The 27,493-nt window shown below is 42.7% G+C and overlaps 1 protein-coding gene across 1 annotated transcript in view; it reads left to right on the top strand.

The window, feature by feature from the left end:
- Window positions 1-820: 820 nt before the first annotated feature.
- The window catches only part of Hspbap1 (HSPB1 associated protein 1), a 50,868-nt gene continuing 24,195 nt past the window's right edge, over window positions 821-27,493 (top strand). The window contains exons 1-2 of the mRNA XM_038346171.1: window positions 821-951; window positions 21,525-21,710. Of these exons, the coding sequence (XP_038202099.1) occupies window positions 888-951; window positions 21,525-21,710 (250 nt within the window). The 5' untranslated portion in view covers window positions 821-887. The remainder of the gene's footprint in view (window positions 952-21,524; window positions 21,711-27,493) is intronic.

Raw genomic sequence — 27,493 nt, 5'->3', positions numbered from 1 at the left:
AAACAACTCGCTGACCTCGGGCCACTTATCCCAATGTTTGCTTCTATATTAGGCCTACTTGTTTTTATTGGGGTTCTTTCTGCAGAAATGATAGAGGGCAGGCTATTGAGCTATAGGAAGGTCTCGGTATTGTGTCATGCAGACCATTGGGTTTTGTCTTGTGTGTGTCTTTAAGTATCCAATGAGATTATAAACTAGCCAATTTTCATTCTTACCTGAGTCTGTCTACCCATTTTGTTTGCCACGCAAAAGGGTAAACAATACGGATTATGTTAAGGTTGGGAGACAGTGATCTAGATCTACCTCGCGTTATGGTGTTAACCAGACTAAATAAACATCAAAAGATGGAGGGAGGGGTGTTTGTGCATCCTTTGATCAAATACACATTTGTTGGTTTTGCTACACAAATCCACAACACTGACAGCCGTCCGTGTCCTTGAAAACTACAGTCAAACGATTTGGCAAATCTGGCTCGGGAAATGAGTCACAGGGAACGCCTTCAAGAGACACAGCCTGAGGTTCATATTTCCAGGCAGTCACGAAAACCAGCTGGGGTGGCCAACGGAGAGGAGCAGGCAAACCTGCTTCGTGTTCCCCTCAATGGCGAGTCCCAGGGAGTGAAGGAAAACCAGGGCGGAAAAGGAGGATGCGCCTAGGGAGGGAGGAAAGAAGCAGAAACAAAACCAGGGGCACCACGGCCCAGGCCACGTGCTCAGCTGCTTTCAGTCTCCTGAGAGCAAAACAAACGGGCGTGGCCACGCCCAGCGCGGTCACGTGACCCCTGAAGCGCCGGTTCCGGCGGAGGCGGAGAATCCTTCCTGTGTGGAGCAGATCCCGGCGGCAGGCACATCTGACCCGGTGCTAGCTCCATCCTTGGCGCGGTATCCATGGCAACAGACTGCGAGGGGCGCGCGCCGGGCACCCAGGCCGCTGTAGCTGTGGCGGAGGAAGGTAGGTGTCGGTCAGGGACTCCCGAGTGCCTGGGCGACAAGTCCATCACAAGTCTGCCCCGCTGTGCGTTAGGCCGAGAAGAAAGTGACTTGTTTAGTGAATGTGACCTCTTACATCTGCTATTCGGTTGTCTGATCGTCTGTGGGCTTGGTGTTTCTTTGGGGAGAGAAGCGGGGGCAATGATCGCTGTGGAGGTCACAGGACAACTTGTGGGAGTAAGAAGTTGATCTGAGTACTCCAGGCTAGGTTGGCCTTTGGGGGGCGCTTTGAGGTGATTCTACTGTCTCTGCCTCCTCATCTCCAGGATAAAATGTTGGGATTACAGATGTATGTACAACCATAACTTCTTATGTAGGGCATTGTGGAGTTCGCCGGACTTGGGCACCGCTGTTGTTACTTGCTAGCCCATCTCTCCTGCCCCAAATCAGTCTTTTGTTAGTTTGTTTATGTATTTACCATAACCACTAGTTTATCTTCCTGATAAGTGTCCTGTATCCTATTTTATGCTTCTCCTTTCTGGACACCATCAGCAAAAGTGACACTTCCTTACTGAAAATTCTTTAGTAATGTCTATTGTACTTGGAACCTAGAATAAAATCTAAACTCCAAACCTACGAAAAATTAATAAAATAAAATCTTTGATTTGAGGTCTGTTGATGTCTCTAAGCATCATCTCTTCTGTTTTTTCGTTCTTTGATTAAATTAAAATTTTAAGTTAGCCATAAAATGTAACAGGCTTCCTTATGGTATTTTTGTACATACTTGACTTTGATTCCCCCTTCCATCATACATATTTCACCCATCTCCCGGCTTCTTCTCCATAGTAGTTTGCCTCCATGCATCCCCTGTATCCCCCTGTCTTCTCACATCGTACCTGTTCTACTGGCCTCCACACTTCCCTCCCCGGATCTCTCCCCCTGCCCCCCGCCCCTGTTATGTACCCCTTCTAGTGCTCTGGCTTCTAGTCACACTTATTATTAGACGTTAAGATCTGAATCTAGTATCAAGTCTCATCCATTTTCACAATTGTTTTTCTTTATGTCTGAATAGAGTCATGTATACACACACACACACACACACACACACACACGAGTCAATAGTTCGTGGGCATCTAGCCTGATTCCAGTTCTTTGCTGTTGTGAATAGAGCAGCATTGAACATGGATGTACAACCAAATCTGTAGTGTCCAGGAGTGGTCCAGAAAGATCATCCGGTAGTTCTGTGTTGGTATTTTGAGAAGCCTCCATGCAGATTTTCAAGTGGCTGTCCTAATGGACACCCTTACCAGCAGTGAATGAGGTTCCTCTTCCCCACAGTCTCAGCAATGGTTGTTGTCCTTGGTTTTCTTGATACTAGCCAGTCTGACTGGGGTGAGATGGAATCTCAGAGTGATTATAATTTGCATTCCTCTGATGGCTAAGGTTATTGAATGCCTTATACAATATTAGTGGGCCATTTTTGTTTATTTTGAGAATTGTCTGTTTTTCAATTCATTGGCCAATTTCTGTGGTGATGGTGGTGATGGTAGGATGTGTGTGTGTGTGTGTGTGTGTGTGTGTGTGTGTGTGTGTGTGTATACTTTTGCAGGTCATATCTATTCTAGATATTAACCTCTGGTCTAAAGTATAGCCAGAAAATATTTTCACCCTTTCTGTAGGTTGCCTGTTCACTCTGCTGTAGCCGACTTTCTCGTAGGAACTGCCAGCCCACAAACAATGACACAGAGACATATTAATTGTGAAATTCGACCATTGACTTAGGCTTGTCCCACTAGCTCTTATAACTTAAGTTTACCGGCTTTTATTACTCTACTTTTTCCCACATGGCTTGGTTATCTCTACTCTGTACCATATGTCTGACCTCTTTAATGTTTCCCGAGCATCTCGTTGGAGTAATCCTTGACCCTAGATTCCTCCTCCTCTTTCTCTCATTCCTGGAAATTCTAGCTATTGGCAATTCAACTCTTTATTACATCAAATATAGCAATACATCTTCACACAGTCTAAAAATATACCACAAAATATTCCTTTTTGTCTAAGTAAAAAGGAAAGGTTTTAGTTCTGACATAGTAAAACTGTATACAGTCAACATATATACAATACATTCTAACAAAATTAATCTCAAATTTGTATCAAAATTTGTATACAATATAAAACGTTTAATCCAATGTAAAACATTTAAAACTAGTAGTTGCTTTTTAAAAGTAGATTCAATAATCTAACTTTTTATCTTATATCTGTATCCTCCCTTCTTGCTTTTCAGAGTAGATTCAATAATCGACCCTTTTATCCTGTCCATGTCCAAACCTCATTCTTCAGCTTTTCCATCAACTTTATGAACTAGTCAATGTCCTTTCAATAAAGTCTTTCTCTCTAGCTAGCCCAGAGCTAGGCTCCATTGTTCAAAAACCTGGAAATCTAACTGGTACATTACAACTTCCACTTGCCCTTGAAGTGGGGGGAAGGCAAAGACATGAGGCCTAGGATATCCAACAGACTTCTTTGTGAAGCAGGATATTCTGAAGGCTTTCGCTCCTTGTCTTGACGATGTTTGGCAGTCACTTTCTCTTGTGTCAGCAGTCAAGGCAAGAGCGCTTTCTTGCCTAGTGCCTTACTTTTGCCACAAAGAAGGTGAACTCTGTGGAATTTCTTCGATACCCATTATTTTCTCTGAAATAGATTGATGCTGCCAGGAGCAGATATGTCTCATTGTCATAAAAAAAAAGAGCCTATGTTATTAGAACATTTTAAAATCTCAATTAGCAACTTCGAAATTGTTCTGAGCATAGCAACCTTGAAATTGTTCTGAGCAGTTTGTAGTCCAAAGACAATCTTTAGGTGGTGTTTTTCAGCTCAGTGGTGTTACAGTACTGGAGGAATCTTTGTGGGACCTCATCCTCCTTTTGGAAACTTAAAAGGTCACTGTTAGGCATGCTCACGGTTCACTGCAGAAAACTGATAGAGACTCAAACCTGAAATCATGTACAGGTAGATGAAACCTTTTTCTAGAATTAGTTAGTTCTCTAGATGGCCATTAATATCATGACAAAAAATTTAGAATACATATACATATTATATGTGTATGTATTAATTGTATAAAATTTATACACTAAGAAAACCTGTTAAAGAGACAATATAAGACCAAAGGATTATGAGATTAATAGCAATAAAATTGTCCTTAAATTTTTGTTTTTTTTCTGTCCCATATCAGGTGGCTCTTCTGACATGAAACAGAGATTTTGGATTTCATTTGCTTGGGTTTAGAGAAGGAGAGAGTCACACTCCCAACTCCAAAGCCAACTTTAGTCTTTAACTAGACTGGGACTACAAAAAGACTGTTTGCATTATATGTCTGTAGAGAACAGCAGAAACAAACATTTGGGAGGATTTATGAAATTTTATCCTGTTGGAAATATGATATGCCAATAGGCCAATTACTCTTGAGACATTTTTTTTCTGGATGATTTCATTTTCTTCAGATGTCTCTTTTGTCCAGTGGTCTTCAGATTCCTTAGCCGGATACCTTTATTCTCCTGAAAAGACAGAAACAAAACCATTCCCCAACCCTAATTTTGGGGAGTTTCTCTTTTGGCAAGTTATATCTGATCAAATTAAAAGCATTTCTTAATTTTTTAATATATAATTTATTTGAATTTATTTCATGTGCATTGGTGTGAAGGTGTCAAATCCCCTGGAACTGTAGCTACAGACAGCTGTAAACTGCCATTTGCATGCTGGGAATTGAACCCATGTCCTCTGGAAGAGCAACCAGTGCTCTTAACCACCGAGTCATCTCTCTAGCGCCATAAAGTATTTTATATTTGTTTTCTCTTCAGTTATTTATTTTTTATCTATTTATTATCCAGACAAGGTTTCTCTGTGTAGCTTTCTAGCCTGTCCTGGAACTCCCCCTGTGGACCAGGCTGGCCTTGAACTCAGAGATCTGCCTAACTGCCTCCCAAGTGCTGGGATTAAAAGTGTGTGCCACCACCTCCCAAGGCCACATTTGTTAGTTTTATAGGTTAGTTTAGATTAAACGGCCGTGCTGTTTGATGAGCTATCATTTTTTTCTAATTAAGAGGTGTCTCTTGTTCAAATCGAATCTTTATCAATTTTGATGGTTTCCATAGTTTTTCTCCTGTGGAAACAAAAGCAAAACCCTTTTCCCAATGTAACACATGTCCTGGTTTCCATTCTGAGGTCCATACATCTTTAAAGTATATCGACTGATTTAATTCTGTAGTTTTTTCTATTATCCAATGTCTCTCCACAGCTGTGTTCCTTTCTCATTAGCATTTAGAAAATTCAAAGTTAATAAAGCTTTATGCAGTCTATTTCTGGGGGTATTTATCATCCCTTTCTGTTTATTTAACATATCCTTTAGAGTTTGATTTGATTTTTTTATAACTGCCTTTCTTGTAGGATTGTGTGGTATATGTATAATATGCTTTATATTATTATAAGCAAAAAACTGTTTCGTTTTCTTAGCAACATATGCTGGAGCATTGTCTGTCTTTATTTGTACACGTATACCCATGATGGCCATAACTTCTAGCAAATGTGTGACTATCAAATCAGCCTTTTCTGAACTCAAAGCAGTTGCCCATTAAAAACCTGAATAGGTATCAATGATGTGGTATACATATTTTAGTTTTCCAAATCCTACTAAATGGAACACATCCGTCTACCAGATTTCATTTCTTTGAGTACCCTTTGGGTTACTTCCTGCAGTTAGTGATGTTTGGTTATATAAAGAACAGGTAGGACATTTCCTTATAATTTCCTTGGTTTGTTGCCACATGATGGAAAAGCCTTTTTTTTTAAAGCTTTGCTATTGTCATGATGTTGGTTTTTTTTTTTTTTTTTTTTTTTTTTTTTTTTTTTTTGATTTTTCAAGACAGGGTTTCCCTGTAGTTTCTAGAGCCTGTCCTGGACCTAGCTCTTGTAGACCAGGCTGGTCTCGAACTCACAGAGATCCGCCTGCCTCTGCCTCCCGAGTGCTGGGATTAAAGGCGTGCGCCACCACCGCCCGGCTTGTCATGATGTTTTTTAATGAAATTCTGCAGAGCCTTCAGCACATTTTTGATCAATAATTGATCATCCTTTGTCATGTTTGAGGCCAGACTGTACATAAACCCTGTGACAATGAAAAGAATGACAATAAAAAGGAGCCAGTGAGATGGTTAAGTGGGTAAGTAAGTAGGTAGGTAATGTCATGCATGCCTGACAGCCCAAGTTTGACCCACGGAGCCCATGTAAAGGTGGACAGAGAGACTTGATGCCACAGAGTTGTCCCCTGACCTCCACACATGAGCTGTGGCATAGGCATGCCCACATGCATACTAATAATTTATAATAAAAACAAGTGCTGTGCCGAGTCTAGAAGTGAGAGGAGGAGAAGCAGGATGTGGTCCAGGGGTTAAAGGATGCTGATGTGAGAGATGTTGAGGAAAGAGGGATAATGAGGGTTACTTTACGCCCAGTTACCTGGTCTGTAAAAAAATAATGGTAAGAGCAGGACAGTGGTGGCGCACGCCTTTAGTCCCAGCATTTGGGAGGCAGAGGCAGGCGGATCTCTGAGTTCAAGGCCAACTTGGGCTACAAAGGAAGTTCCAGGACAGCCAAGACTGTTATGCAAAGAAAGCCTGTTTTGAAAAACAAAACAAAACAAAAAATGATAAGTTTTGAAGAGGTTTAATTGTGGGTATAATATGATCAGATTTAAGTTTAGAAAGCTCTCTCTGCCTGGAGGACACAGGATGAATTAGAAGGAGAAAGACTGGAGGACAAGGTACTTCATGCCTCAGGGTGTCAGTTTCCTCTTTTATGGAATGTACAATTATTGTGAAAATTAAAGATACTACTTGTAGCTAACCTAGCCTGTAGTGTCTGGCAGGAATTAGATATCTAACAATGATAGCCATTTTTATTGTTAACAGCTAGTGTACTGACTGGTTTTATGTCAAAGTGACACAAGCTAGGGCCATTAGAGAGGAAGGAGCCTCCGTTGAGGAAATGCTTCCATGAGATCCAGCTGTAAGGCATTTTCTCAATTAGTAACCAATGGAGGAGGGTTCAGCCCATGGTAGGTAGTGACATCCCTGGGCTGGTGGTCCTGGGTGTGATAAGAAAGCAGACTGAACAAGCCGTGGGAAGGCAAGCCAGTAAGCAGCACTCCTTCATGGCCTCTGTATCAGCTCCTGCCTCCAGGTTCCAACCTTGCTTGAGTTCCTGTTCTGACTTTCTTCAGTGATTGACTATGATCTGGAAGTGTAATTCACATAAACCCTTGCATCTCCAACTTGCTTTTTGGTCATGGTGATCTAAGTTAACTACTTGTTTATTGGATGGTCTGGGGTCTCTTCACTGAAATAGGTGGGACTCCTTGTTAGAAGACACCCTCTCTTAAAGTTTAGTCTGTTACAGTTAGCTGCACGAGAAGTGAAAATATAAGAAAGGACAATGATGTCACACATATGTCCCTCAAGGACTTGGGAAGGAAGGGCTGGTGTCACTCTGCTTGGCTAACTCAGAGCCAGCTCCGGGCACCTTTAATTGTCTTCCTCAGCCCTTCAGACCTGGCCTTGTCGACCTTTAATGTTTCATTTACCCCCAAGCCTCTGTTCTCATGGTATGTGAGCAACTTGCAGTTTTCATGGAGGTGGTGACAGGATGCAAAAGAAAAGGAGATGTCTGTGGCATCCAGAGAAAAAGCAGAGTGAAAATAGAAATGTTGAAGTGATGAGGGGGGAAGTCATGAGTTTCAGGCTTCTCAGAAAAGCAGTAAAACTCCACAGAAATGAGGATGTGGAGAAGGTTCTGGGGCACTGAGAGTAAAGCTTGGATTGGTTGCTGGAAGGTCTGTGGAGGCCCAAAAATGTGAGCCTATTTCCACCTTGTCTGAAGGTCAGGGAGTTTTAGCTTGTTCAAAGTTGTTGGCAAGTGCGGCTACACACCCTGACCCAGGGTGTGGTTGCTTTGTGTTTTGGGTGTTAAGACGACCCAGACAGGTAAATCTACTCCACCCTGACCAAAGGGCAGAGAATTCAAGCTTACTTCTGCTCCTTCTTTTGAATTAAGAGGTTTGACCTAAGGAGTGTCTACCTTCAGGTTACTTGGTCTAGGGGTAGGTTCACTGCTTAAACAACAGAATGCTTTTCTCGTGAATTAATGGCTTGATGGCTCAAAGTATTGAAGCAGGTAACTGTTCTAGTTGTCCTTTGTATCAGTTAAAGCATCTTTTGACTTCTCCCTGCTGTATTGGGATATAAAAGTGTGTGGAAAATTAAATGCAGGGCATTTCAGTATTCACTGGAACTCCCTCCCGATACTATCCTATGCTTCTGATTTATTATTTTTACTCGAGTCTCTGAGCTCTTTACTAACTTTTCTAAACCCCAGTCCCTACCCTGGCAAGTGGTATCCTCATCAAAGCTGGTCACTGGCAAAGGCCAGGGTATTTAGAGAGCAGCTGGCAGGTGAAGTGGCCAGGTGCAGGGAGTGGCCCAATGCCAGAGAGGTGAGCGTGACACTGGAGCTGATCCTTGTTTTGAGACTGTTTCTGGTTATGCTTAATGGAGCACTCTTGAAAAGGTTTGTAAATCTGACCACTTCCAGCACTCCTGTAAGGGGAATCACATAGCAGAGTAGCTACATGGCAGCTTGTTTCAATTAGTGTTGTCTTTCATTTTTCTTCAGGCTAAATAACACACTCAGTGGTGGGTGTCAGGGTGGCTCCCACCACTTAGCTGTTAACGATGGTGCCGCTGGAAGCTTGGGTGCGAATGTCTCTTTGCAGTCTTACTATTGACTATCTTTAACTTTTTTAAAAAGGCAAAGCAAAATAACCAGTTTACTTTAGTTGTAGAAAATCTACTTTAAAAGCATCTGGAGTCAGATCACAATATTTTTGTAGACATTTTGAAGATACTAAGCATTAGTCTGAGATCCTATTCTTTCAGTGTATCAGCCTGATTTAAAATGCTGAGTTACTTTTCCTTGTTTAAGTTTAAAACCAGTATTATTTTTAAATTTGTAAGTTTTATTTTTAAGCCAATTTTTTAGGCGTGTGTGTGTGTGTGTGTGAGAGAGAGAGAGAGAGAGAGAGAGAGAGAGAGAGAGAGAGAAAGAGAGAGAGAGAAGTACATATGTATGCATGTACTTGTTCACATTCATGTGGATGCAAAAGTACACATGCATAGTGGGGTCTGGAGATGCTTCTGGGCTCTTGCTTCAGGGATCTCTCATCTTTCCTTTTGAAACAGGTTGAACCCAGAAAGAGATTGTTGTCGGGTCAGCCAGCCTGCTCTGGGGTTCCCTGTCCCTGCCGCTCTGTACTGGGATGCTTTATGTGGCTTCTGGGGATCTGAACTCTGGTCCACACACTTGCCTGGCAAGCACTTTACCTGCTGAACCATCTCCCTAGCCTGTTAGAAGCCAACATTTGAGAAGGCAGCAAAGTTTCTGGTCAGCTGGGCGAGTTACGAGTGTAATGTCAGAATCTGAAGGGCCATTGGGCAATGATATGGTTAAGTCATAACCGCCTCAACCTTAAAGTGTGGTCTTTCTTCAGTAGCAAAAGACCACCCTGAATCCTTGAAATTCCCAAAACTTATGCCAATTGATATCCCCAGTTTTGTTTTTCAAGACCCAATCTCTCAATAGAGCCCTGGCTGGCCTGCAACTTCATTGCGTAGGCCAGGCTGCCTGCTTCTGCCTCTTGAGTATGGGATTAAAGGTATGCACTCCCACACCTGACCAACTACTGATCATTTTACTCAAGCATTATGGTAGCTTTTTCTTTCTTTTTCTTTACTTTTTTTTTTTTCTTATTTGAGATAGGGTTTCTCGTGTTACAGCCCTGGCTGTGCTGGAACTTGCTTTGTAGACTAGGTTGGCCTTGAACTCACAGAGATCCACCTGCCTCTGCCATGCACCACCACCGCCCACTTTATTTGTTAGCTTTTTAGGAGAACTTTCTTAGTTTTTATTGACATTTCAAAGTAATGCCTACAAAATGAGAGCATATCTTTGAATAAGTTTCCTCGTCTCTCTTTACTACTATCCAGTGTTTAGTTCACTTCCTTTTCAGCCAGGGCCTCATTGCATAGCCCAAGCCTTTAGAGAGCTCATAGTCACCCCACTTCAGCTCCCAGTGCTGGAATTAGTCGTCTGGTTAGATGTGATTTTTAGATCTGGGCCAAATGATCATTGCTGTTTGTCCTAATAGCTACCATCCTAATGGCTTAAATTTCACACATGTGTGTCCTGGTTGTCAGATTGGAGAGACTTTTATGATTTTTGTTGTCGGCGGTCCCGAGCAGCTGGCGGCGGAGCGGGCTGGTCCGGGTGACAGTGAGGTTTCCTGACCGGGATGACCGGGAGAGCCGTGCAGACCCAGCGAGCGGCTGGGCAGGCGACTGTGAGTCCCCTGAAGGCACAGGTTCCCAGCAGCGAGCGGCTGGGGCGGGCTAGCGGATGGGAGACACGTGGACAGGCACATGGTACCGAATAGAATTGGATATTTATTACTTGGGGTGGCGGGGAGAAGGAGAAGAGGATGGAGTGAGAGAAAGGGGGGGAGGAAGTGGGGAGAGGCAGAAGCGAAGCTGCTGGAAAAGAGCGAGCTCAGGCCGGAAGCTGAAGATCAGCCTGCCTCAGCCAGCGGATGGGGGAGGGGGAGGGTGTGGCTTGTCCCTTAAAGAGATGAAAATCATAACAGAGACTGCCATACATGTCTGTATTTCAGAAATCTCCCCATGCTGGGGTTCTACTGTTGTGTTATTTTAAATCCTCTTGTTACTCTGGGGGTTTTTGTATTATAACTTTTATGACACCCTATGCACATTTTTTATTATTTATTTTTCTTTTATATTTTCTGATGTGAGAGAAATTATTTTTATTTCAGAATCTTTGTTATAGTCTATCAGTGCTTTTTGGAGAATCTTCTGAAAATGTGATTAATGTTCTTTAGTCTCATTCTAAATTTTAGATACAAATCCAAGTCAGATACTAATTACTAAAGCAGATAACTAGGAAATTCAGAAAAATTAGATTTCAAAATATTTCATGCTTTGTGTGGTTTATCATTATGACTATTATTATGATTACTGAAAAGGGCAGTTCACTCTTTTATGATGTATTAGCTGTCCCCAAAGAATTATAGTAACCACACTGTAACAAATAGATTGAATGTACTGGCTTTTTCTCTCTTCTTTGTTGTTGCTTTACTGAGTATGCAATGTTTGATGGGAGAATAAGTGATTATGCAACATCTGGATCAGTGATGTTTCTCCTCAGCAGTTTCTAAACCATCTCATTAGAAATCGGTGCTTGCAAGTCTGGACCTAAGTACATTTTTCCTTCAAAGCTGGTTGAGTTTGCTTCAGAATCCTTACAGCTCTTTGCTCACATCCCTGGTGTGTAATGACTGGATTTATCCCTAGGCTATTTAGTTAATAGGATGTAGCCTTACATCCTTCTTTAAAGGAAATCTTGAAACTTAAACTTGCTAATTTAATGGTCCAGTTCATTGTGTTGATTAAACTACCAGAAGCCAAATGAGTTTTATCTCATAACCAACTGACTGTATTTCACTATGAGCCTGAAATTCTGAGATATGCACTACTTTTCTATTATGGTAACCATCTGATTGCTTTTTTTTTTTTTAACACGTTTAATAGCACTTCTTATTCACTTGACAAATGTTTGTCATGTATGCCCGTCACTAGGCCAGCTGCTTTCTCAGCAAACTTTGGTTTGGGTGCTCTTCCATTAAGTAGACTCAAGGTATCTGAGGTTGTTAGATCGTAACAATAAAGGCATTAAAAAAAAACTCTAACATGTAGAGAAAAATAATTTCTTTAAAGCTGTTTTGTTCAGACAGCATTCATGTGTTAGTAATGCCTGGCTCTGTATTTGTAGAAGGGGAGCCAGGTGTACTGCCACCCTGAGTAAGAACTGTTTGGTGAGGGTGTATTCAAAGCTCTGCTTTCTGTTGGCTCTGGTTTGAGAGAAAAGGGAGTAAGTGAGGCCATTCCTACCCCCAAGTACCAATACATCTGATTGTCTTTGCCCTTTAAAGTTCTGGGAGCGAAGTGTTCAAAGGTTGAATGTTTTACCACATCGGAACTGAGAAATGCTAAGGTGATTCAGACCAGCCGTGATTTATCTGGTCTAAGCCACAAAGCATTACAAAGGGAGAGAAAAGCTATCCCTGAAAGTGTCCTTGCCTGAGACAGCAAGGTGTTTCTCAGTTAAGAACCATTAATAACAATCGAGTTTTGACTGGGAAGGTTTATTTTCATACAAAAACCATTAGAGGGGGCTGGAGAAATGGCTCAGTGGTTAAGAGCACTGATTGCTCTTCCAGAGGACCCAGGTTCAATTCCTAGCACCCGTATGGCAGCTCACAACTGTCTATAACTCCAGTTCTAGGGAATCTGACACCTTCATACCAACACACATAAAATAAAGTTAAATTATTAAATAAAGAAAGAAAGAAGGCTGTAGGAGTAAGCTGGCGCTGGTGAGGTGGGACGAAGGTGAACATTGTGCGTCCTTTTGGCAAATTTTACAGTTTCCTTTTGTTTCTCAGCTAAGTCTGCTTTTCTGTTGTCCAGGAAAGGAGGGAGAATAGGGCCAAAATGCTGACTCAGGAATTTGCATGCCTAGTGATACATACGTAAATATGAATCAGGTGTGTAAATTCACTCAGACATGTGCATGCGCACACACGTGTATAAGTCTTTGTCCGCCCCTGTCTGCAAAGGAGTCTAAGAGAGAATTTTTAGCCCTTGCTCCTCATGCAGAGATCTGTTGATAAGGAAGAAAGGGGGTGGCGATACAGCTCAGTGCTGGAGAGCTTACCTAAGCCCAAGGTGACCTGCCTCCAATGCCCAGTACTGAAGAGGAAAATTAAAACTTCAGGGTGCTGGGTAGGTAGACGGCTAATATTCTCTACTGCTCCCCGTGTTTCCCCAAACATTCCTGTCTCCCCAAAATATGCACGGATTGGTGCCTGTGGATTGATTTTGACCTGTATCCTAGACCTGTATCTTTTCAGGTCATCTCTGTGCTGACTATTTGTTGTTGTTGCTGTTGTTGTTGTTGTTTGTCAGCCTGACACAAGTTGGGGTCATCAGAAAAGAGGGAGCCCCAATTGAGCAGATGCTCTGCCAGTCTGACCTGTAGGCAAATCCATAGGGCATTCTTGGTTAATGACTGATGTGTGGGAAGGCCTAGCCCCCTGCGGGTGAAGCTACCACCGGGCAGGTGGTCCTTGGTTGCACAAGAAAGCAGACCCAGCAAGCCAGTAAGCAGCACTCCCCCATGGCCTCTGCGTCAGTTCCTTCTTCCAGGTTCCTGTCTTGAGTTCTAGGTCTGGCTTCCCTCAATGATGAGCTGCGTAAGCAAAATAAACCCTTTCCTCCCCAAGTTGCTTTTGGACATGGCATTTATTACAGTGATAGAAAGCAAACCAGGACTCTGACACGCACTCTCCCTCCTTCCTCCTCTGTGCCTCCTCCCTCTTTCTTCCTCCCTTCCTCCCCTCCTCCCTCAAGTTTTTAGCCTTAGGTCAAGTTTCACAGTTTCCTTCTCTGGAAGTAGGATTGTGCAGTGTGAAGAACATTACACTTTCAAATCAGACCTGATTAGTTTGTCATTGGTGAGTTTATTTGACATCTGGGTTTCCATTTTATCCTTGGATTATAGAAATAAAATATCTTCTCTGTGCTTCACATGCTTCTTAGAGGAGCAGATGGACACCATAAATACATGATATTATGACGATGTTCAAACTCATATTCATCTTCCCACCAAAGCAAATGGCTGCATATGGCTTCTCTTTGTAGCCCGTCACTCGTCTAGAAGCCCCAGTCTGCCTTCCGGCTGCACCTTCCCCCACTCCACGTCTCCGGCTGAGATGGTCTTCCATACTGTTAATATTTCTCCAGCCTACCACCACTGCCTTCCTCACCGACACCGTTTGCACGTTTCTTATGTGACTTTTAAGAACTGCGTGTCACTTCATTAACCACCTCCATCCTCCGACTTTCCACCCAGCTCTCATTTTCATTTTTACTATGTATGGTATGCCATAGAGTTGCTGTGTTATAAGTTAGTTAAGTATTTGGGGAAAATTAAGTATCCACAGTTTTAGCTGCTGTGCTGTGGTATTAATTTGTGTGTATTGTACACTATATATAACACATGCATATATATGAAGCTTATGATTATTTTGTTGAGTAATTTCTACACTATGAGTTATTGAGATAATAGATGGTTGAGACTTTGGCTTCATTTTACCAATGATTTTCCAAAGCATGATTCTAATGTATGTGAATAAGTATAGAGTATAAATATATTGTTTTTATTGTTGTTTGAAAAAGGTCTCACTATGCAGTCTCGGCTGGCCTGGAACTTATAGAGATCCTCCTGCTCTGCCTCCTTGATGCTGGGATCTTCCTTTTTCCAATGTTGAGCACTGAGCCCAGGGTCTACCTCATACTCAGGAAGCTGTCTACCCCAATAGACACCCCTACTCTGTTTTGTCTTTTAATATTGTGGGGATGAAACATGCTACTTTGGCATATTGATTATTTTAGGTTAAAGGCGTTTGCTTTCCTTTTCCTTTCTCGTCCTAAAACCAGAAGTCAGAATCCATTGGAGAGGTATTTCCTGTTCCAAGGGAAAGGAAGGAAAAAGGAAGTCATTCTTAGAGCCAGAACTGGTAGTCAACACTAAGCAATCTGCATGAGCAGACTTAAGTCACAATTATCTTCTGGTCACCTCTCTTTTTCTTTTTTTTTTTTTGTTTTTGTTTTTGTTTTTCGAGACAGGGTTTCTCTGCAGCTTTAGAGCCTATCCTGGAGCTAGCTCTTGTAGACCAGGCTGGTCTCGAACTCACAGAGATCCACCTGCCTCTGCCTCCCGAGTGCTGGGATTAAAGGCGTGTGCCACCACCGCCTGGCTCCTGGTCACCTTTCTTCACTGACTGCCCCAGCCCAGACTCCTTTGTCTAGTCATGAATCCACGCCTCACTTCTCTGTCCAGCCTCTGTGTAAGCATCATGCCCTAAGTCCTTCTGTGGATCTTCATTTTTCCCATGCAGATGTCTAGCTATATACAAAAGTTACTAAATAAATCTGTATACTTTTATCATGTTATCTTATGTTATTTCTAACCAGAGATCCTTGGGACGGGAAAGAAATTTCAGTCTATAACAGCCTAACAAAACTTTAAGAGTACATTGTTGTTGTTATTATTGGTGGTGGTGGTGTGTGTGTAGTGTATGCATGGGTGGGTGTGTATATATACACAAATGTGTGAACATGTCTTATTCCATCTCTCTCTCTGTCTTGTCCCTTTAAGGCAAGTGAGACAGCTCACTGAGTCTGGGCCTAGGCTACCACATACATGTACACATGGCCATACCTAGATTTTTCCTGGGTGCTGGCATCAGAGCTCAGGTCCTCATGCTAATGGCAGCAAGCACTCTTATTCACTGAGTCATCTCTCTAGCATTTTAAAAATATGCGTTTTAGCAGGGCAGTGATGGCATACGCCTTTAATCCCAGCAGTTGGGAGACAGAAGCAGGTGTCTCTCTGATTTTGAGGCCAGCCTGGGCTACAGAGTGAGTTCTTTCCATCCAGGACAGGACAGGCTCCAAAGCTAAACAGAGAATCCCTGTCTCAAAAACAAAAACCTTTTTTGGAAATGTGACTCATCCATGTTCACACACAAGGAATCAGGCTCTCTGATGTGATGCATCTGGTATGAACATTGATAGGCTGGTGTGAATTAAGACCTCTTTTGTCACAGCAGATGCATGAGGGCCCTCTTGTTCTAGTCAAAGAAAATCATAAACAAACAAGGAGCTGTTGTTCCTTTTTCTTGGGAGCCTGGTTCCAGAGGCCTATGAGCTGGGCTTTTGATTGTAGAGACTTGCAGATCTAAGCTCTGAGGTCCTCAGTCAGACCTTTTTGTACCTGGTTTGTACCTCCAAAGCCTGAGATTCCTGGCTGTAGACTTAGGGGCTTATAGCGCTTGCCTTTCAGCCCTCCATGTTCAAGTTAGGTACCTATTTCTGTAGGCTCTGGGTGTCCAGTGGCTCAGCACTGGGTGGTCTTAACAGCTCTAGGCTTCGGGCATCTGCTCTCTCAGCCTATAACCCAGAGCGGCTCAATGGAACACTTCAGTCTCCTTTCAGCTCCTTGGTGAGCTGAAGGCTTATGGCACTGGGAGGCTGGAGAACTTGGAACCTCAAGAGCCACTCTCATTACCGTCTAGCTGCTGCTACAGCTGCATGCCTAGAGCTAAAGCCAGTGCTCCGTCTGTTCTTAGTGTCATCTGCTCTTGTCACTGGCACCAAAAGACCATTTAGAAGAGGTTTTATTGAGACTACCGGAGGGACGTTTCTCAGGCTGACACAAGACTGAAACCAGCCTGCTTCTGTAGCCAGGACTGGGGAGCAAGTGACTTGTGCACAGCTTCTAGTCCACCAATCCCAAGTCATACATACGCACTACAGCTTGAGTTTCTAGAAAGAAAAAAGACCCACGCCTGTTAAAGATTGTCCAAGCTGGGGCTGTGCAGATGGCTCGGTGGATAAAGGACTTCCTGGGCAGCCTGGAAAACTGGAGTGCACATCTTCAGAGCCCACCAAAAAACTGGGCAGGAATGACCGCTGCCTGTAATCCCAGTTCTCAGAGTAGAGCCACGAGGTCCCCAGGGCAAGCTCCTGGCTAGATTAGCAGATGGGTGAGCCGTAGGTGCCATAGAGAGAGCCCTATCTTTATCAATTAAGTGGAGAGGTATCGATAAAGACACCCAACATTAACCTCAAGCTTCCATGTGTACACGTACATTTGCACCTGTCCACCACATCTATGTAAATACACATACATGCGTGCATGCATGCACACTACACACATAAATATATACACACCAAAAATAAAAGTAGATTCTGTTGTTCTTCTTTTCTTGGGTAGGGTGTATCGCGGAGCCAGAGGAAGGGAGACCCAGGACGCGACCACGTGCGTGGGAGGATTATTTATTAGGGAAGGGGGTGCTTCACAGTGCGGGTCAAGGGAGGGAGGAAAAGAAGGGGAGAGAGATAGAGAGATAGAGAGAGAAAGAGAGAGAGAGAGCAAGAGCAAGAGAGGGAGGGAGGGGGAGAGAGAGAGAGAAAGAGAGAGAGAGGGGGGAGGGCGCGTGTGCACAGGCAAAAGGGGGCAGTGAGAAGAGAGAGAGGGAAGAGATTCAGGATGACTCCAAGAGACCAGAGTTCGCTGGGAGTGGGCGTGGAAAGGGGCGGGGACCAAAAGAATAACATTCCCGGGTATTTCTTACAATAAAAAGCAAAAAATTAGACATCACAGTTTGAAGGAATTGGGGCGGCGAATTCTCAAGACTGCTTCCGGCTGATTGTGGGCGTCGTCTTTGGGGGGGGGGGACCCGAGAGAAGGCTGGGTGCCGGTCACATCCTGGCATAGCTGGTCTCTTTGCTTCTGACTGGTGTCTGTGGCATGGAAATGTCTGGTGTCTCTAAGGTATTGGCAGAACAAAGAACAAAGTTAAAAGAAGGAAAAAAAATTTTTTTTTTGGACCAGGGAATTGAGCGGGTATCTGACCTGTTTACGATGGATTTTTTAATTTGACTCCCTGGAACTCACAAGAACTCCTTGGGTTTGTGAAAACAGAAGTTTTAAGAGATAAATTTGTTTTGAAATTTGTTTGGTGAGGTGACCTGGTAAAACCTCAACCTGGTAAAACCTCTCAGCTGTCAAACTGTCAGAGATCTTTGAGAAGGATAAGATTTTACTTGAGTTACCAATTAAAAAATGACAGAGAACTTACTTGGTTGGCACCCAGAGCTACTCTTTTTAGGTCCTCCATGGTCACTGAAGGTTGTGCTTGACCTTTTTATTTAGCGCAGTCCTGCCAGGTTTCAGAAGACTCTGTGGGCTAAGAAATCTGTAGGAAGACAGGCCTACCTTGACCTGAGCAGCTAGGCTGTCAATTCCAGTGATTCTGTCCACGTCTGGAGGTCTTTGGATGAAAGGCAGTTTTTTCTAATGGTCAGTGCTCGGCAGTCGAAGTCCCCGCCCCTTTCCACACCCACTCCCAGCGACCTCTGGTCTCTTGGAGTCATCCTGAATCTCTTCCCTCTCTCTCTTCTCACTGCCCCCTTTTGCGTGTGCACACTGCGCCCTCTCTCTCTCTCTCTCTCCCCCTCCCTCCCTCTCTTGCTCTTGCTCTCTCTCTCTCTTTCTCTCTCTATCTCTCTAACTCTCTCCCCCTCTTTCTCTCTCTCTCTATCTCTCTCCCCTTCTTTTCCTCCCTCCCTTGACCCGCACTGTGAAGCACCCCCTTCCCTAATAAATAATCCTCCCACGCACGTGGTCGCGTCCTGGGTCTCCCTTCCTCCGGCTCCGTGATACACCCTACCCAAGAAAAGAAGAACAACAGATTCTATGTAAAATGACTGAAGTTATAGAGAGTTAACATGTTGCAGACCAGAACCAAATCATCTTGGGCCATTTTTTAGTCCTTTTGAAAATCACTTACTACTTATTCCCTCCTGAACTAATTTTCTTTTGACCGTTAAAACCTTTACAATGTTTTCTTAGCAAACCACTAACCTACACCAACCCCAAAGCTAAGAATAGTGCTAGATAGTGTATAAAACATATAGCAGAATTTGCCTGCTGTATCCTGCCTACCTGTGATTCCCACTGTTGTGTTTGGTTGAGGCCTTGATGTATGACTTTGTTCTGTAACTAGTAAAATGTCATGTAACCACTTCTACAGTGGAACATGGTGTTTGGGGCAGCCTGAATGTGTTTCTGGGCCATGGTCATATTTGGCTCTAGATTAAACTCTCTTACTCCCTCTGAGTAGAGAGCTATGTTTTTGTGTGGACCACACCATCCATAGATGTCACATACACATTAATGACAAATTTATTGCTGAGTCACTAGGAAAGCTGTCCTCCCCCACCCCTGTCCTGAGTGAGACTTGCTGCAGGCTAGGTGGGGCCATCTAGAGTTCACCAAGGCTTGTCATGGCTGAAGTGAAGTCTCCCAGACCCAGAGCAGGTTTGTCTGTAGCTGAAGTAGTTGTGGCTCCAGTGGCATTGGTGGCTAGTGTTTCTTGGAACTGGAATGGAGTGTTCTTGACGTTACTGAGATGTTTTGGAGTGGCAGATATCAGTAAAAGAGTAGATTGACTGTTACCTATTGATCATTTAAAACATTGAATGTTGCTTATGATAGAAACATAACTCAAAATTAATTTTCTCAGTAGTATTTCCACACCCATCAACTATCCTTAGTGGGGAGAGGACCCACTGATCTGTCTGTATGTAAAGTTACCAACACAAAGAAATGAAAACAACCAGCTGAAGGTAAAGACAGACACTTTCCTCCTGGTCCCAGCTCTTCAGCCTTTTCTCCAGCCCCTACCCTGATCTCATCCCTTGAAGAAGTCAAGGTTCTTAGGTGTTAGCTACTGAGGGCTGGGAGCCTATGCATCTCTGTCACCAACGGTACCTAAGCTGATTTCATCGCTTGCTGAGGTCAAGGTTCTTAGGTTAGCTGTTGAAAACCTGGACTGTTCACTTCTCTCACCAAGGACACCCACCCTGATCTCATCCCTCGCAGAGGTCAGGGTTCTTAGGTGTTATCTGTTGAAGGCAAGGAGCCTATGTATGTAGCTCTGTCACCAAGGGCTTAAAGACAGATTCTACAGTGTGGGCCTTCCTGAGAAGGAACAAGACTTAAAAATTGTCTTAAAAATGAGTTTTACAGAAGGATCTCTGTGACCTTGAGGCTAGAGATGGTCAGACAAGACTATGTAGAGAGACCTGTCTCAAAAAAAAGAAGAGTCGGGCTGGTGGTGCATGCCTTTAATTCCAGCACTCAGGAGGCAGAGGCAGGTGGATCTCTGTGAGTGTGAGGCCAGCCTGGTCTACAAGAACTAGTTCCAGGACAGGCTTCAAAGCTACAGAGAAACCCTGTCTAAAAAAAGAAAAAAGAAAAGAAAAGAAAGCAAGAAAAGAAAAGCCCTAAATTGTGTCTGACACAGATTGTCCATGCTTCCTACCTCCTCTTTCTTTATTAGCTTAGGAGGTTGGGCGGCAAAGGAATTGCGACTCTTGATGGGAGATTTTGAGAATCCTAAGTGTGTGTCTGAGACTCAGAGTGTGAAGCTGTCCTGACTGTCCATGTTAGGATATCTTTAAAGAGACCCTCCCCTGCTGGAACAGTAGCTCCTTGATGGAGTGCTTGTCCACCATGTAAATGGCCCTGGGAAGGAAGGAGGACAGAGAGATGAAAGGAGAGAGGAAGGTGGGGTGGAGAGGGAGGAGTGAGCAGTTGTCTACCATGTTATCTAGCCTTCTGGAAAGGAAGGAGAAGGACGGAGATGAAAGGAGAGAGGAAAGGGGGTGGGAAGGGAGGGTACATAGAGTAAATGAGAGAATAGTAGACTATTCTTCCAAAATTTAAAATAATTTTGAGACAGTTTTACATAGTCCAGGCTGGCTTCAAACATTCTATGTAACCAAGAGTGGCCTTGAACTTCTGATTTTCCTGCTTCTATCCTGGAGTGCTAGGATTATAATCACATGCACTACAATGGTTTTGGGGGCTATAGAAAGAAATGCTAAATAGGCACTGTACCAATTGAGCTGTTTCTCCAGCCCAGATTCTGTAAAATTTGAGTTCTCAGTACATCATAGTTTGGTATCTCTTAACTGTTTACATATGTAGTGAGTATATGTAATTCAATACATAACTCAGGCTGTCCTGGGACTTAACTATGTAACCCAGGCTGGCCTCATACTCCTGGTCCCCTTCCCTCAGCTTCTCAAGGCTGGGGTTTTAGTAATGCTGTATCTTTTATTGTAGAAACTGCAATGAAAAGCAGTCTCTGCCTTCCTGATTGACTGCTGTACCATAGTCATTTTGTTTGTTTTGCTGTTAAACATGTCATACAGCAAGTACAGTCATTGATGACTCCAGAAAATCTGGCTGTTGTAGAGTAATTCTCATCAGCATTTTTTACCTAACCTTCTGTTCAAGAAGTGTTATAGTCCAAAAATTTTATTGTTTTTAAATTAGATAGAAAACCTTTTAAAAACTAAACTTTACTATTAACATTGAAATTTATATTTACCAACAGCTAAAATTTAATATAAAAATCACTTAAAAAAGAATTACATTAGCCAGGTATGGTGCCTCACACCTGCAATCCAAGTGTTTGGAAGGCCAAAGCAGAGGATCTTCATGAGTTCTAGGCCAGCCTGAGCTACATTGTGAATTCCAGGCCAACCTATTTTTTAAGGCCCTATTTCAAAAACAAAACAAACAATAAAAAGCAAGAATTCAGGCCTCTGAGGCCAAATATTTACCTAATCAATGATGAATAGAGTGCAGGTGCCGTGCGATTGCATGGGAAGATTTGCCAGGACAGAAGCAACATTAGCCATTCTCTCCTCACCCCCTAGGAAATAACTACACAGTTATCTGTCCATCGTTGTCTAATGCCCTATTCTTCTCTCCCCCTAGGTGAACGTGTCAAACCTTTCACGCCAGAGAAAGCAAAAGAAATTATAATGACTCTACAGCAGCCTGCAATCTTCTGTAACATGGTTTTTGATTGGCCAGCACAACACTGGACTGCAAAACACCTTTCCGAGGTCCTGCAGGGCAAGCAGATACAGTTCCGAATGGGCCTTAGAAGTACAGATACAGGTAATCAGCAGTCACCATGGCAACCCCTCCTCAGTAGCACTCCACCTTCTCAGCAGTGCTCACCCCATCGCTAGGCAGTCCTTTGTGTCTAATCTCAAATCCTCCTGGACCACTCTCTCTACAGATAGGAAACTGTTACTAGAAAGCTTGGGAACCCACAGAAAATGCAAATCTGTTTATTCATATATTCCATATGTTGATAGACATTACTGTGACTGATTGAGCATGGTAGACAATATGTTAATATACTATTGTGCCTCATTCCACTAAAAATAGCAGTACTATAACAATATAGAATTACAGTGTAATACTACAGTAATATCCAAGAATACCATATCATAATCTGTTCCTCTAGTGATTCATCTGGAACATATCCTACATGTGTGAGTTAGGCTTGTTTTTATCACTTAGTTGTTGTATGGAGGCCACTTGTTCATTTCCTGGCTGCCCAGACTCCCTAAATAATCACAAAGAAACCATATTATTTGCAAGACTGTTTGGCCAGTAGCTTAAGCGTATTTCTGGCTAACTCATATCTTAAATTAACCCATCTCCATTAATCTGTGTATCACAAGGCTGTGACTTACTGGGTAAATTTTGGCATCTGTCTCCAGCGGGACTACATGGCTTCTTTTGACCCTGCCTTCTTTCTCCCAGCATTCAGTTTAGTTTTCCCCACCTAGCTCTATTCTGCCCTTCATAGGCCCAAAACAGCTTATTTATTCATTAACCAATAAAAGCAGCACACCTCCCACGCCACTTAGTCTTGGTTATAATTTTATCTTTTCTTTTTAGTCTACTTGGCCTTTATTGTACTGCATAAGCATGCAGTGTATTTAAAGCTGTTTGTTCTATGTGTTTGTGTACAAGCGAGGCAATACCGAACTATATCTCTGCTCCCACCTTTAAAAAGAAAAAACAAGCCAGGTGGTAGTGGCTTGTGCCTATAATCCCTGCACTTGGCAGGCAGAGACAGGCAGATCTCTGAGAGTTTGAGGCCATCCTGGTCTACAGAGCAAGTTCCAGGACATCAAGGGCTACTCAGAGAAACCCTGACTCAAAACAAAACAAAAAAGCAAGGCCTCACCGTGGTGCCAGCCCGTCTTCACCTCCCGGTGAGGTCATCCTGTATAGCTGGGGCTGTGCGCATATGCTGCACCACACTGTTGTTTTGATTTTTCTTGTTTTGCTTTCCTTACTTTAACAGATAATTGTGCTGTTGCCTTTTTTTCCAGAACACTTTGAAAATTTTTACATTTTGCCTTGTTGTCAGATAAAGTGATGAGCGTGATCTCTAAAGTGTCGTTATTTTAAAGGACAGGAATAGTCTGGTTCTAATCTTCATGTGTCCATAGCTATGGTCTGGTCTTTAACTTGCATTTCAGAGTGAGTAACTGACCTGTAGAACTCAGTGTGCACTGCAGGGAAGCATCTTTGAAAACCTATTAATAGCCAGAGAGGAGCAAGAACACTTCCCAGTTTCCCTCCCAGCAGCCCCAAGCTCCTCTCTCTCTTCTTGCGCTTATAAGATATATCCTGCAATTTGCTTTTGGTGTCTAGAGTTGTTTTGGACTCCCGAGACAGCCACAACAGAGTTACTGTAGTTTGGTGTCTCATTCTAACCACAGACTTGGGTGTTCAGTTATTTTTAAATGAGATGCTAGACCAGTAAATAATTTCAGATCAGATTACATGTTTTCCTTTCGATGTTGTGGAACAAATCTGCCATTCGCCGAAGTGTCTGTTACTAACCTGAAGAGAAACACAAAGTGTAGTATTTTTCACATCCTGCTTAGACTCCAGACACCACTCTGCTGCCGGTAGCCAGCGCTCATTCGCTGGACGCAATTTACTTGAATTCTCTGCCTTAATCTGCTCACCTCCTTCCTAGACTTCTAGGACGGCTGCTGCCCGTGAGCCATGGTAATTTGACATCTTCAGATTAATACTGAAGTCTAAAAGGAGTTTTTAAAAGTCTCTCCGCAGTTGTGAGGAACCACTCTTGAGTTTTTAGTAAAGGTAGATTAGTCTTCTTTTAACAATTGAAATAAAATTCTCATAGCATAAACTGTAGCTTTTAGTATCAAACGGTGGTTAGCGTTTTCACAGGCTCTATAGCCCGCTGTCGAATTTAGAACGTTTTCATTATCCCATCCTGAAAGTCAGTGCTTTTAAAGCAGTCAGCCGCAGCCCCAGCAGCCTTCTTGCAGCTGTAAGTGTACCCATTCAAGAGGTCAGAACAACGGCACGCAGGAGCTGCTCCCTGTGTCTGGTTTCTTCCACAGCCTGTTGTCAGGGCTCGTCCAGATGGGCATGGAAATTGGTCTCTCTAATCTGAAATGCCTCAGAGTCTGAATTTTTAAACACCAGCACAATGCCACAGCACCATTCCATACCTGATCTCAAGGCAAAATGCATAACCTTTACCCTAAAATTGTATAATAATACCAATATAAAAATTGTATAATAATACTTTGGCTAAGGAAAATAAGAAATAAAAATGAATTTCATAGCAGCCTTGGGTTCAGTCCACAAGATAGGTTATTCTGTATATGTAAATATTCCAAAATCCAGAAAAAGAAATAAAAAGCAAACCACTTCTGATCCAAGGCATTTCAGATAAGGGCTACTCAGCAAATATGTATCAGCAGCTCATTTATCTTTATTAGCAAATGATGTTCTGGAGGTATCAATATGTGTACCTTGTTTACTCATCAGTAGATGGAAATGCACGGGTTTGATTGCTGTTATGATAATACTCCTATGTACATTTGGCTGCAGATTTTGGAGTAGAGCTATGTTTTTGTTCCTCGTGAATATATAGAGCTAGCAGTAAGATCACCGAGTCATGTGGTATGCTTCTTAACCTTTCGTGGAACTGTTTCCCAAATGCTCATATCCCTCTACATCCTACCAGCAAAGGTTCCAGTTTTTCCACCTCCCTGCAAACCCTTCCCACCTCCTGGCTTCCCCTTCCTTCTCAGTTGCACCCATGCTGGTGTGTGTGAAGACTACTCCATTGTGGTTCTGATTAGCCTTGTTCTAGTGTGAGGTGTCTTTTTGTAGTTGCATTAGCCAATAGCATTGTGTGTTCACATCTTTTTGCTTGTTTGTTAATGGAGGCTTTAGTTGTTGAATTGAAAGAGTTCTTTATATTCTCTAGAGATTAGGCCCATATGAGACATATAACAGGAAAAGGTTTTCTCCGACTCAGTAGATTATCCTGATACTTTGCTTCTTTTAAAAATTATTTCTTTAGGATGATGTAATGGATCAAGAATAAAGCATTGCCTGTTCCCTGAGTTCTAACCCTGGGAATGTAATGATGGAAAGAAAACGTTGCCCCCTGACCTACAAGCACATGCACGCACGCACACACACACACACACACACACACACACACACACACACACACAAATAAATAAATAAAATGTAATTTTTTTAAAAAAATTATGTCTCTTGAGTATATATGTTCCTACAGACAGCATAGGATTATGGCATAGAAGAATTATTCAGGGGCTGGAGAGATGGCTCAGTGATTAAGAGCACTGGCTGCGCTTCTAGAGAACCTGAGTTCAATTCTTAGCAACACATGGTGGCTCACAACCATATTTAATGAGATCTGGCGCCCTCTTCTGGCCTGCAGACATACATGCAGGCAGAATACTGTATCCATAATAAACAAATAAACCTTTAAAGAAAAAAGAATTGTTCAGATTTTGGTTTTCTGTGTGACCTTGAGGAGGTCAATTTTAACTTTTCTGTATGTTAGAAATATTTTCAAAACTGAATGATTTCACCAGATGTAGTGATGCTTGCCTTTACTCCCAGCACTTAGGATGTAATCTTTGTGAGTTCATGGCCAACCTGGTCTACACAGTGAGTTCTAGACCAGCCAGATTGATATTGTGATAGCCTGTCTCAGAAAAAAAAAGTTCTTATGCACAATGTGTTTAGAATAGTGCCTACATAATTAGTATTCAACAAATATTACTTAAAGTAGAAATAATTTTAAAATGAAAGTATGGTGTCTATGTAAAAGACTTGGAAAAAGTAGAAAGTCCACAGAAATTTAAAGATACCTTATTTTATTGTTTGTTTTTGTCTTTTGCTTGTTTGTTTTTTGAGACAGGGTCTCCCTGTGTAGCTCAGGCTGTCCTGGAGCTCATTCTGTAGACCAGGCTGGCCTTGAACTCACAGAAATCCATCTGTGTCTGCCTCCAGAGTGTTGGGATTAAAGACATGTACTACAATGCCCAGCAAAAGTATAGCACAGGCCAGCCTTGAACTCATGATCCTCCTGCCTCCACCTCTTTCTGCAAATCCTAGATGTGTGTACCTGTATTTATTAAAATAAACTTTATTTATTTTATGTGTATGGGTGTTTTGCTTTCATGTGTGTCTGTGTCCCAAATGTGTGCCTGATACCCATGGGGGCCAGAAAAGAACATCAGATCCCCTGGAACTGGAGTTAGAAATCATCGTGAGCTGCCATGTGGTTGCTGGGAATCATACTCAGGTCCTCTGGAAGAGCAGCCAGTGCTTTTAACCACCGAGCCACCTCTCTAGCCTGACCTGTTTGTATTTAATAGATTGTATTTAAAAATTAAGATCGTATTGATTTTTACAGGCTGCTTTTTTTCTCTAAACACATTCAGAGGAACGACATATAACATTAAATGAGACTTTTAAATGACTACTTAGTAGTCCATTATATGACAATATCATAATTAATTTGACTTTCCTGTTTGCTATATTTAGACTGATTACCCCCCCCCCCAAAGAAAAAAGGGTTGGAGATGCAGCTAGATACTTTCCTGTCACGTGTTAGGCCCTAGGTTCAGTCTGTAGTGAACAGAGGAAAGTGCCTTCGAATAGCGTGCAGACTTTAAATGTGTACATTTGTCAAGTGTCTGATTATTCCTCTAGGATGGGTTCCTAGAATGAGGTCACTGGGTGCAAGGGCGCGTGGATTATCAGCAGCAGCACTGCTGTCTGTGAAGCTCCTTGTACCAGGAGCTGAGTCACTCTGGGGTCTTGTGACTTGCGTGCTAAATATCTGGCAGCCACCTGCTGCCTATCTCAGTGGCCACCCTCTAGTTCTAGTTGGCATCACCCTTCAGGGTCACTCCCAGAATTGTAGTTGCCTCATACCTGGACATAGTTACTCCACTCATCCCCTGCCCCCACTTCCCAGGCCATTCCTCAGACTGTAACAGAGACAGTTTATTTTTTAAAAAAAATAGCTGAGCTTGGTGGTACACACTTTTGAGTGGCAGAAGAGGTGGATCTCTGAGTTTAAAGCCAGCCTGTTCTACATACCGAGTTCCAGGCCAGGGCTACACAGTGAGACTCTCAATAATAATAATAATAATAATAATAATAATAATAATAATAATAATATAATAATAATACACAGTAGAACTCTGTCTATAATAAAAATAACAACAGTATAAACAAATGAATGAATGAATGACAAGTCTGCTGTAATACATGTATATATAACCCTTTGCTGACCTCCCAGTTCATCCTGAAGACTGAGGTGTGTGTTGTGCCGCAGTCCAGCTTCATCTCCTGAGCTCAGGTTGTCATGTCTTCTCAGTCTGTTTCAGGGATTGCTCTCTCTCTCTCTCTCTCTCTCTCTCTCTCTCTCTCTCTCTCTCTCTCTCTCTCTCTCTCTCTCGTCTCTCTCGTCTCTCTGTCTCTACCCCTATGTAGCTCTTTTCCCAGCTGGCCTTCCTTGGTTTTACTAGCTAATTCTTCCTTGAAAGATAAATGTTACT

This window comes from Arvicola amphibius, chromosome 10 (assembly GCF_903992535.2).
Source record: "Arvicola amphibius chromosome 10, mArvAmp1.2, whole genome shotgun sequence".
Taxonomy (NCBI): domain Eukaryota; kingdom Metazoa; phylum Chordata; class Mammalia; order Rodentia; family Cricetidae; genus Arvicola; species Arvicola amphibius.
Note: the sequence above shows the minus strand (reverse complement) of the source record. Positions and strands in the feature narration are given on the sequence as shown.